Here is a 12,598-nt window from a genome sequence, read left to right as displayed (position 1 = left end):
TAAAAGAAAAAAATGCAGGGCTATGAGATCCTATATAGGGATACTTGACCAAATTAAAGAGACAAATACAGATTTATTTTTAATTTAGAGGCAGCATCTGAGTTGAGATTCATACAAATAATATGTTGATAGGAGAAAAGGAAGGGAAGATTACTGCAGGTAGAGAAGAGAGAATGTAAAAAATTTTGTTTTAGATAAAAGGGGCTGAAAAAAGGATCTAGAACTTATACATAATCAAAAATTAATTTCATGTCTATCATCATTTATGTAGCAGGAAGATAGTTAAAGTAGACTTGAAATTGATGGGCACTATCAATGTAAAGGAGTGGAGAGTACCATTGTGATACTGTGATAGCAGTATTCTATATTTCTTTCAATCACCTACAAAATAATGTAAAAGCAAAAGAAAAGAAAAGAAAGTTCCATATTCCCTGCCCCTGAGATCTTGGACTTCTGTATTGTATGCTGAGGTTCAACACTACTTTCATCAAGTATAATTTTCCTTTAGTGAAATTTCCTCTAATCAATAGAGTAGAAGATAGCCACCCATTAGATTGAACATGTTTTCCTTATAACTTCTTTAGCTTAAAGAGTCTCCAGAAATTTGATTCATTTTGTATCTTGAATCTCCAAATGCTCTTGTCTAAAAATCAGGTGCTGCATTTGAGATGTCTTACAATTTTTTCAGTGTTAGCCAAACTTTCCCGATTTAGTTGTCAACACTCAACAAAATTGCACTTCTGTAATTTTAGCAAAATACTGTTCACATAAATAATATATACCATCCAAAAAATACTAATGCCAAAATGTACCTTTGCATCTTAATTGTAACAATATTTTAAAATATAGCTATCTGTACATGGACAACTTACTTGCTTTGTGTCAGATCAACTACAATGAGATCTTTTTCCAGAAGCACCACTACAGCATAGGGTTCTTGAAATTCTAAAAGTAAAAATAGAAATAGAAATGTTTTCATACTGTATATTTTATAAAATAACAACCTTATATTACCTTTATCTCCTACACAAATGTTGAATGACTTGAGAAGAGCAAAATAAGAACCAAATAAGAATAAAGAGTACTTTTTAGGGCTGGCGCCATGGCATAGTATAAGTCTCTGCCTGTGGCACCAGCATCACATATAAGTGCCAGTTCAAGTCCCGGCTGCTCCTTTTCTGATCCAGCTCTTGCTTATGGCCTGGAAAAGCAGTGGAAGATGGTACAAGTGCTTGGGTCCATACCCCAACTTGGGAGACCTGGAAGAAACTCCTGACTTTGGATTGGTCCAGCTCCAGCTGTTACAGCCATTTGGGAAATGAACCAGCAGATGTAAGACCTTTTTCTCTGTAACTCTACTTCTCAAATAAATAATCTTTTAAGAAAGGAGAGCACTTTAAAAATGCTGTGATTGTCAATGTTAGATCACTACAGAGAAGAAGAAAAAAATTAGAAACTGTATAATATACTGCTAATTATGTCTTGATAATCATGGGTTAGTGAAGGTAGATTATATGAAATAAGTTAAGCTTCATTTCACAAACATTATTCTATAATGTCAGTAATTTGGAGCTAACTGTATATATTTTAAATTGAGAATAATACAACATATTGTGACCTGTGTTTTGTTAAAGATTTATTTATTATTTATTTCAGAGCGAGAGGGAGAGAGGGAGAAAGATCTTCTATCCCATGGTTCAGTCCCCAAATGGCCACAATGACTAGGGCTAGGCTAGGTGGAAGTCAGGAGCCAGGAGCTTCCTCTGGGTCTCCTACTTGGAGACATGTACATGCATGTGGGCCATATTTTCGATGTTTTCCTAGGCCCTTTAGCAGTGAACTAGACCATAAATGGAGCAGGCAGGACTACAACTGGTACCCATATGGGATGCCGACACGCAGCCCACAGCTTTAACCTGCTGAGCCACAGTGCTGGACCCTAACAAATAAATTCGTATACATCTTGTACTGAGGAAATAATTCTGTTTCTCTGGGATATCTCCTTATGAAAGCAAAACTGTGTATACTAAAACATTTTCTTTCAATTTAATGTTACAATACATATTTATACATCATTTAGTTTGTGCCTAGTAGATACATTTAAAAAAAAGCAGAGTATGAGGATAGTCTAAGATTTTCAAGTTCCTAAAATTTAACCTTTTCTCTCTGTGCTGATATTTTACAGAAACTATTTAAAGAATGAAAAAACATATGGAGAACAAGACTAACAAGGTGTTTAGGATTTGCAAAAATGTTCTAGAGATGTTTACAAGTCATGAATAAATAAACATTAAGAATTTTAAAAAGCAACATGAGGAGCCAGCACTGTGGCATAGTTATCCCCTGTGGGTGCCAGTTTGAGTCCCGGATGTACCACTTCTGAACCAGCTCCCTGCTAATGTGCTTGGGAAAGCAGTGAATTATGGCCCAATGCTTGGACACCTGCACCCACATGGAAGAAGCTGCTGGCTTCAGTCTAGTCCAGTCCGGGTCATTGCAGCCAACTGGGGAGTGAACCAGCAGATAGAAGATCTTTCTCTGTCTCTTCTCTCTCTGTAAATATACCTTTCAAACAAATCTTTAAAAATAAATAAAAAGTAGTGTGAACTATGAAAAAATAAAAAACATAATGATATAAACATGATTTGTGGTTGTGTGGTGTTAATTTTGAGTAGGTAAAGCAGTTATTGTTTTCCATGTGCAATAAATAACTGGTAAGGGAAAGCTACAGTGAAATAATTATTTTTGAATTAAGGAAAGTGATATTTATAGAAAATATTTTATATTCGTGATATTTGATTATCAGTGGCTACAGCAGGTATCATTATTTTTCCATTTTATGGAGAAGACTGATGTCCAAAGAGGTAAAAAAACTGACACAGGGCTACGCCACAAGCAAGTGAAGGAGCTAAAACTTTAATCCAGGCCTTCTGACTGTAAATTCCATCTTGCTTTCATATAACAGCAATTTCTACTAACTGTTTTGTAAGTTTTCAATCCTAAACTCAACAATCACTTGGAAGGGATTTGAGTTAAGAGGATGGGATATTAAAATACTGCAATCAAGGCCTTCATAGTCCTTGCATTCCTGAAAATCTAGAGAGTCTATTTGTATTTATGTCTATAAATCACACATATGTGAGAAAAACTAAAAACAAAACAAAAAATCATAAAACACAAACAAAAACCTGAGAAAGAGCAGGCATGCACTGTTGTTTGGGCATATATCTATGTGATGATATCTATTAGTCGGTATGCTCTTTGCTATCCAAAGTGTTCTGAAACTGAGACTTTTTAAAGTTTTATTTATTATTTATTTATTTATTTATACAAAGAGAACAAATTTCATCGCTACAGTTTTAAGAACATAATGGTGCTTCGCCATTTCTCCTTCTCCCTTTCTTATTTTTCTTTTAATTTTTGCTAGAACAAACTTCCAATTTACTTTATAACCACAAACTTGATCATCCACTATAAAAAGAATTCAACAATAAAAAGTAGAAAGGCCACTGTTCCTCAGGATTATAGACAAGGACTATAAATAATAATCAAATCTCAAGAAGTCAATTTCACTCATACATTACCTCTTTTTTGTACTTCATATATTATCTGCCTCAAATCAGAGAAAATATATGATATTTATCTTTTCAAATTGGCTTATTTTACTAAGCATAATGATTTCCAATTGCATATATTTTGTTGTTAAACACAGAATTTCATTTTTATGGCTGAACAGAATTCCATTGTGTAGAAATACCACATTTTCTTTATCTAGTCATCAGCTAATGGACATCTGGATTGAGTCCATATCTTAGCTATTGTGAATACAGATGCTATAAAATGGGAAACAGGTAACTCTTTCATATGCTGATTTCATACCCTTTGGGTAAATTCCCAGGAGTGGGATGGCTGAGTCATATGGTAGAGCAATTTTTCTCAAATTGAGACTTTCTACTTTCTCACCGTCTCTTAAATATTTAAAACATTTTTCATTTTCTTTTTATTTTTATACAGGTTACTTTTTAGTTTTAAAATTTGATTATTTTTAACATTTTACCACAATGACTTCATCTGCAGACATTATATACATACATACATACGCTATTTTTTCTTGAAACAGAGATACTGACATCATAAAGTGGGGGATTTGTGACAATTATTATAACGTGCAGGTAAGAAGGTTATATAGTCATTTATATGGTATAATTCAGTAAAGCAATATTTAGAATTCTATACGATTTTTTCAACACATCTGGGTGATATTTTGCTTTTCAGTGTGAAGAACAAAGGGGTTCTGTATGACTAGTTATTTCCTCTTTGCCTTTTCTCCTCTTTAGGGATATCACTGTTTAGGAAGGAAACGCTACAAAAATGGGAAAGCTAAGACACAGTCCTGAATGAGCTAAATTCATAAATAGATAAATTATAATTTTAGGTAATTTGTATACATTTTAGATTATTGTTAGCCCTTTTCAAATAATACAAACTGACAGCAGAAGACTCACCTTTATAGCAATACGCTGTGTACTATTGACCAGTGAATGAAAAGATTTCTTTAGCAGTCAATGTTAGAGTCAATTCTATGGCTACTACTTACAAAGAGCAAATCAGTTATCTTTTTGACCTTCAATTTCTTTCCAATTGAAATGGCACAATGATAACTGCCTTAGGTTGTTATGAAGGATAGATGAAACAATGTATATGAAATGGTGAAAGCAAAGCCTAGGACATAGTAGGTGCTCAATAGGTAAAAACTGTACTATTTCCTTTATTACATTGGTTTATTTCTGAGCAGGCTCAGTTTTTAACTGTAGCCCTCAATGGAGTGAAAAGCTCTATTATAATTACTATTTTTAAAAAAATAAACTCATTATTATGTATGGGGTTGGAGAGGAATGGAAACAGTTAAATCTAGATGTTAAACAAATTCCGATTATAGTCTGTTAATTATTCTGGGCAGTGCCACCTCAGTTAAAAGCACTGAAGTATTTGTGCTCTTTAAGAAATAAGTTAATTGTCAGATGTCATAAATGTTTCAGCAATAATAAAACATTAAAAAATTTGTTTCATTTAACATATGCACAACACTTATCACTATGTGGGCTGTACAGAAGGCTGAATTTATATATTTGATAACATGAAATTAAAATTACACAGTTAAGTGAAAATAAAGAGCAAAATTGCCTGCTGGGTATGCTGTGTTTAATACAAAAAGGAGATCATTTACACATAAATAAATGAGTACATATATGCATGTGCACGGATATATAAGAAACTTACACTGCCTCTGAAAAAGGGCATAAAAATTTCATTTTATACAGCTGTGCACAGTTAGGTTTTTTCCTGGTATTTTCATGTATTAACTGTTTTAATAGTTGGATACATTTAAATAGTTAATAGAACAAATTTGCATTTTACTGAGCAAAGTTAACTACTTCTAGCTCCTGAGAAATGAAAAATTTGATCTTCATTATCACCTCCCTGAAAAAAATATCTATATATGTGACATGGAAGTGAATAAGTATGATTATGGTTCATTTATGTGTTATGAAACATTAGAAATTGTCTCAATATCTCCACTGATGTGCAGAAATTTACATACACAGACATGAAGTGTTTTATCTTTGCAGCCACACATTCAGTTCCTATTCCTGGCATATCTTCCTCAAGGCTCTTATTAGGAGGCATTTTCTTAAGCTTGGCTTTTCATCTTCTATTCTTATTTTATTCTATCATTGTTCAGTCTCATGACCCCCCCCAAACACTTTTTTTCTGATGATTCATAAATAAATATTGTAAGATCTTTTCTTTTTGTTTTCTAAATAACTACTGATTCAGTCTCATCTCACCTTTCTCTTTCCAAAAACAGCTAGTATTGCATGTGAAACCATGCTCTTAAAATATGTAGTTATCTCATCTATCATGTCACTGCCTAGACTAGTAGTTCAACAAATTCAACAGTTTTTTTCTCATTCCACTCCTTCAGGTAGCACTCTGCTTCAGGCCTTGATCAGTTTAAATGCACATTATAAAAGCCTCCCACTGGAATCTGGAACTTCAGATTTCAGTGTTTTCCTTCAACCCACATATTTCTTTTTGGCAAATCTTACTAAACTATTGCTTTCATTTTAGTGTTTCCTCAAAATTCCTGTTTGATTCTCTACTTCCAAACATATCCAAAAAGATTTCAATTTTTCTCAAAATTGATTTCACACTATAAAACTTCACAGTTTCTAAAACCATTAGGCAATATCCTTTCCAAGGCCTACTAAATCCAATTTCTCCATGAAGCTTTGCATGAATATTTAAGTCATTAACCATTTAACTAGTCAATAAATTGTTATATTATTTATACTTGAACCATAAAATTCAGCATTTAATTAAGGTTTTACATTATTTAAACTTAACAAATCATAATTATCTTACTCATTTAATCAGATTTTATGTAATATGATATCAGAGGTCAGTTTCATACGATTGTGTTCAACCAGTCTATGATGTACTGATGCCATGTAAGTATTCAATAAATATTTGCTGATTAATTGACAACATACATGATTTGCCTGTCTCTAGTAATTCTGGAAATAAAATGCTATACTTATTATAATTTATCCGATTTTTAACATGAAATTAAATAATTTAAAATAGATTTAGTAATATAACTCAGAAAATATATTTTTTATAGTTTACAAAGTATGTTTGCTTGAGTTTCTAATAATCATGTGGGGATGATACTATTATTTTCATTCTACAATGATAAAACATTCATAAATATTGATTTACCCAAGGTCACATACCTAGTAAGTGATAAGGCTAAATAAGAAATCCAAATATTCTCTCCTCATGTGCAGTGTTCTTTCCCCAGTGTCTACATGCTCCCTCTTGAAAATTACTAATGTGTATACAAGCCATTTTTTTTTATCAATAATCAACTCTTATTTCCTTTTTATGTTTTCACTCTTGTCATTTTTAAAGAGTTCATTAGTAAAATATTTCATTGTCAACTGATTTGGTTATACAGTTTTCATATGAATTTAGTTTTGTTTTTAGCTAGCCAAGTTGAATGAAGAGAATATACTTGACAGAGCAGGGGGGTATCAGGAAAAAACCGAGAGCCCAGTCTGCATTCAGACGGAAGTTTTTAGATATATGGGTATGAGTGCAACATTTCCCAGAATAGGTTTTAGGTTTACAGGATGATAAAAAAGAACATGTAGGCACCTCTCTTGTAGAAGATCCTTATGATTATTCTCAAAACTGAAATAAATTTCTAACCACACATCAGCAATCCTGGAGTAATCAGAGGTGCTGCAGTTGCATCTGAAGCAAAGCCAGGTTTGAAACAGATACAGCATCACCAGAGTTACAGATCACTGATACCAGGTAAGTGCTTTAACTTTGATTGGCTTTGGAATGGGATGGGTGGAGCTGGACTAGGAGAGACTATTAGGAGACCTCAGTTTCCCCAAGTGATTTCACCCCAGACCCCTATCCGATCCTCCCAGCTCAGCTTCCACCATCCTTATCAAAGTTTAAAGCACTCACCTGAAATTAGAACCTGAAACGCCAGCACTGCCACACTACATGTGTCTTATTTCCAGTCTGTCAAGTAGGTACAATTGCAGACCTGCTCCAGCACCTGTAGTTCACAGTGTTGTACGACAGTGGACATCTGCTGCCAAACTGAAAATATTTAACCTTAATTTTGTTAAGAACTTGTCATTTCAAAAAATGATTTTGCAACATTAACAGTTTTGCTTTAGTTACTTACCGTTTGGATAGGGTGTTTCACATAAAGTTAGAAATTCAACAATAGGATGATCCATTTCAAGCACTGTAATTGCTTTTCCATGCATGATGGTTAAACTTGGTCTTCTACAAGCTTTGTCATAGGACAGCCCACCAGAGAATATTATGAATGGTTCACTAAACAGGAAAGGAACATTAATGAGACTATGAAGTTCATTTAAGATGATGACACAGTCATAGGACTGAACCTTTAAAGAACATGCTTGGTGGGAATTATATATAATGTAATTTGACAGGCACAAAAGACTTTCCTGGTCCCCAAATTCTTATTCTACAACCTACTATTCCACCATTTCTCCTTTGCTGGATGCATATTCTCATCGTTAAAATAACTAATGGATTATGCCAACAATGTTTGTGTAGGACTAGGAAATATCAGTGAAGTTGGAGAGCAATGGAAATGTTCACTAACTCGTCACATAAATTGGTTGGTTCCCAAACTTTGAATCATACCCATTAGAATATTGGTCTATGTTAGAATTTCAGATTAACTACTTGGCATTTGAGGCCCAAATGTGTAAGAAACAAAAGAAATAAAATGTGACAATGGAAAGCCCAGAATGTTAGACAGTAACAAAAATTCAAGATAGTGGACTTTCTGTAGTTATAATATAAAGATGGAGAAGGCTAGCATGTAAGGCAAAAAGAGTTCACCAAAGGTAAGTATAATCTCCTCAGCTGTACCTATGACCAACCAGCTCTAGTTATCTTGCTTAATTAACTTCAAACCACTATTTTGGTCTATTACTTTGTAAGATACAACTGGATAGTAGAGTGGGGTTAGGATTTCTATAGTATATTATAGCTGTCTGAAATTTATTAAACAGCTTCTCTATTTTTCTTTTTATCAAAATCAATACCTCTATATTTCTACTGTATGTGTCCAAAAGGAAAAAACTGCTATGAAGTATTTTCAAGAAGCAAATACTAAATTGAAAATATTCTTCTCTAAAAAAGTTTTTACAGTATTTATTTGTTTTCCCTCTGTCAAACCCTTAGCCACTTTCCCCAGGTCACCTGGGAAGTTATAGGAAAAGGAACATAGAGAGAAGATGAGGCACAGGAGAAACAACAACTCTGAGAGGTGGAGACAATTCTTTCACATGGCAGACAGGATGAGACAGGCCACCATCAGGCAAAAACACCCCATGCTCTCTCAGAGGGCAAGGCCCAGAATCACGTAGAAGAGCAGCATGCATCCAAAGAGGGTTCCCGGCATAACCAATTATGAGACTCCCCAGTATAGCCCCAGGGCCAGCTACCCCTACCATGATGGCCCTAGCCCCCAATGAACTTGATTGCTGTGCCAATGTCCTTTGAGATGGTGCTGGTTTGGAAGCTATGGCCCTGGAGGAATGAGGACAGGGGACACAGGACTGCCAAGAAGCTCAGGCACTCATTTGTCAGTTACCCAGGTCTTCTGAGCACCAATGCAACTGTGAGGTGCTCCTGACCAAGGATGGAGTAGAGAACAATTTGGAGCAGGCAAACAGTGTCAGGGTGTGAGGGGCTGTAGCACAAAGAGCTGCCCCCAGCAGAGAAGACACAGTCTAACAAAGTTTTCAAAAAGAACTAGCCTTTTAGTGTATTAAGTTCTTTGAGAACATGCTTCCTTTAAGACTTCCATCTGTGTGCTGAATTGAAGAATATACTTGTTTTGAGGAATCATTCTAAAATTTACCTTCTTTTTCTATTTTGCACTGCGGACAAACATTTGCTAATCTTATTCTGATTATATAACAATCAAAAATTTTAAAGTTTCTATCAAATCCTACATAAAACTTACATATATAAACTGAATATTTTTTCTTATTAATTCTGTCATAATATTTTGACATATTTGAGTTGTAAGCACAATAAGCTAAGATGTTCTAACTTACTTCCCCTGAGTTCTTCATTGTCTGATTTGAGTGTTAGTCCTGCATCTATCATTTTACATAGTAAATGACCATACCATTAATGATGGCAATAACAATCATACTTACTTTTTCCACAAAAGATACATTTATATTATTAAGCTTTTTGCATATTTAAAAAGTATTTATAATTCATAAAAATATATTCCTAATATTTATAAAACAGTATATGCTTTTATACATTTGTTAGTGAGTTTGGATAAAAGACTGTGACTTGGAGAATGTATTATCTTTTCCTAAGTGGTAACTTTAATTATCTTCTGGAATTTACTCTCATTATCTAGTATTAATTTAAACACAAAATAAGGAGCAATGTACTTTTCCTTTTTTTATACACATTAGAAAAATGTTCTAATACTCTAATAAAGGAAGAGTTTAACACTTCTGTTCCAACAACACTGCATCAGAAAACATTGGGCCTGAAGTTCAGTGTTGATACATACTTCACTCTCTGTAAACTACTGAATGACTGAATGAAAAGTTACTTCTCCAGAAAAATACTCAGGAAACTTTTCATTGCTAATTTTATTACATATTTAATTATCACATTATATCCTCATAAGTACTGTATTTATTCTGTTAATGAGGTTAAGTAACAAGCAGGAAAACCCAAAAGAAAATTGAGATAGAAAAGACTCCAGAGTCTATATTCCTAAATACTAATATATGCTATGTCTGGTAATATAGCTACAATTTACTTAATGCTTTCAATGTGACATATATTATGTTATGTGTATACACAAAGTAAATTTTATGTAATCCTCAAAGCAACCATAATAAAGATAGTATTAATTCCATTTTGTCTAAGAGCAATCTAGGATTAGCAAGTTAAATACCTTGTTAGTGAATGCCATGACAAACATTTAAACCAGACTCTAAATCCTGTATCTTTCATATATAGTTTAATATTTGTTCTTCAGTAAATAAATAAAATTAATAATTTGACAAGTACCTTCAAAACCACATCTAAATTGAGAAATTTTATATTTCTTTCCACATATTAAAGATTTTGAGCAATGATAAATATGTTTATTTCTCAAATTTATTTAATTACAGCTCCCCTTTTCCCCCCGAATACCATTACAGATTAAAGTAATGCAGTTTGATAGATGCTGTACCACACCAAACTGCCTCATCTACTATTTAATATGAGTACAAATCCATCCATTAGGGAACATGTATCAAATGGTTTCTTATAAAAGAATTTTTTTTTAAATCTTTTTTTTTTTTTTTTGACAGGCAGAGTGGACAGTGAGAGAAGGAGACAGAGAGAAAGGTCTTCCTTTGCCGTTGGTTCACCCTCCAATGGCCGCCGCGGCCGGCGCGCTGCGGCCGGCGCACTGCGCTGATCCGATGGCAGGAGCCAGGAGCCAGGTGCTTTTCCTGGTCTCCCATGGGGTGCAGGGCCCAAGCACCTGGGCCATCCTCCACTGCACTCCCTGGCCACAGCAGAGAGCTGGTTATAAAAGAATTTTAAAAAACATAACTGACAAGTCTTCATACATATAATATTAAAAAATTAACAAATTATCAACACACAATTTGAATGACTCTTAAAGGCATTATATTGAATGAAACAAACTAAATTTAAAAGATTACATAGTAGGGATTCCAAGATGGTGGAATAGGGAATGATGAACTATGCTAGGACAGGGAAAAATACTTAAAAAAAATAGAGTGTAGGAGTTACACTTTCAGGGGAGAATTAGGGAGAAAACTGCAGTGGAAATTCTATGGTAGGAAGAGGAACTCTGTGGACCTGTGTAGAAGGTGCAGACATGCCGCATGAACACAGATACAACATGTGACTCCAACAGCCAAGAGCCAGAGAAGGCACCAGCTTGGAGACAGAGGTGAGATCAAACTACAGCAACCTGTAGTGGTATAGCCAGAGGGACAGTGTGGCAGAGTCCAGCCTGGACAGTCAATCTTTGGAAATTTTTCAGTCATACCAAGAAAAAAAAAACACAAGAAAAAAATAGAAAAATTACACAGTTGTGGGGAGCCATTGCACGGCGCCCTAAAGATGGCGCCGGCTCCTTTCCCCCGGAAGGACTGGCGAGAAACAAACAACTCCTAATAAGGAGATGGCTGAGCTCCCTTCCGGCTTCCGCATTGCTGTACCTATCAATCCTTGCCACTTGGCTGCTTTTGATTGGTGTGCTGATGGCTATAAGAGGGATGGGAGAGGGAAGGAGGCGGAAGAAGAAGCTTGTTCAAGGTTCCTGAATAAACTGCTTGAAGAAGAGTTCGGGTCGTGTCTTCCTTGCTGGTCGAGGGACGCGACACACAGTAATTGGAGATTTATGGGACACTGTCAACCAACCCAACATACAGGTCTTACAAGTTCCTAAAGGTGTGGAAAGACAGAAGGGACTAGAAGGCATATTTAGTGAAATAATCAAAGAAAACTTTCCCAATTTGGAAGAATAAATGGACGTCCAAGTACAGGAAGCACACAGAACTCCTAATAGACATGACCTGAAAAAATCTTTACCATATTGCACTACAGTCAAACTTTCAGCAATAAAACATAAATAGATTCTAAAATGTGCATGAGAGAAACACAAAATTACTTTCAGAGGATCTCCATTGACTCACAGCTGGCATCTCATAAGAAACTCTACAGACTAGGAGAAAATGAAGAGACACAGTCCAAGATTCAAGAGAAAAAACAGTTAACACAGAATAACTGTACCCTGCAAAGTTCTCATTTATGAGTGAAGGTGAAATAAAAACTTTCCATAACAAACAGAAATTGAAAGAATTTCTCACCACTCATCTGGCCTTACAAAAGATGCTTAAGGATATGGTATACACAGAAACACAGAATGATAGTCATCATTTTGAAAGAATATGAAAGCAAAATCTCC

The 12,598-nt window shown here is 34.6% G+C and overlaps 1 protein-coding gene and 1 pseudogene across 14 annotated transcripts in view; both read right to left on the bottom strand.

Moving 5' to 3' along the window:
- STXBP5L (syntaxin binding protein 5L) overlaps positions 1–12,598 on the bottom strand; it is a 426,109-nt gene that overhangs the window by 199,997 nt on the left and 213,514 nt on the right. For all 14 annotated transcript variants that reach the window (XM_051859274.2, XM_051859272.2, XM_051859275.2 and 11 more), the window contains 2 exons: positions 7,772–7,926; positions 873–945 (listed from right to left, as the gene is read on the bottom strand). In XM_051859274.2, the coding sequence (XP_051715234.1) occupies positions 873–945; positions 7,772–7,926 (228 nt within the window). The remainder of the gene's footprint in view (positions 1–872; positions 946–7,771; positions 7,927–12,598) is intronic.
- Positions 7,934–9,707, bottom strand: LOC127493938 (ATP synthase F(0) complex subunit C2, mitochondrial pseudogene; annotated as a pseudogene).

This window comes from Oryctolagus cuniculus, chromosome 4, assembly GCF_964237555.1.
Source record: "Oryctolagus cuniculus chromosome 4, mOryCun1.1, whole genome shotgun sequence".
NCBI lineage: Eukaryota > Metazoa > Chordata > Mammalia > Lagomorpha > Leporidae > Oryctolagus > Oryctolagus cuniculus.
Note: the sequence above shows the minus strand (reverse complement) of the source record. Positions and strands in the feature narration are given on the sequence as shown.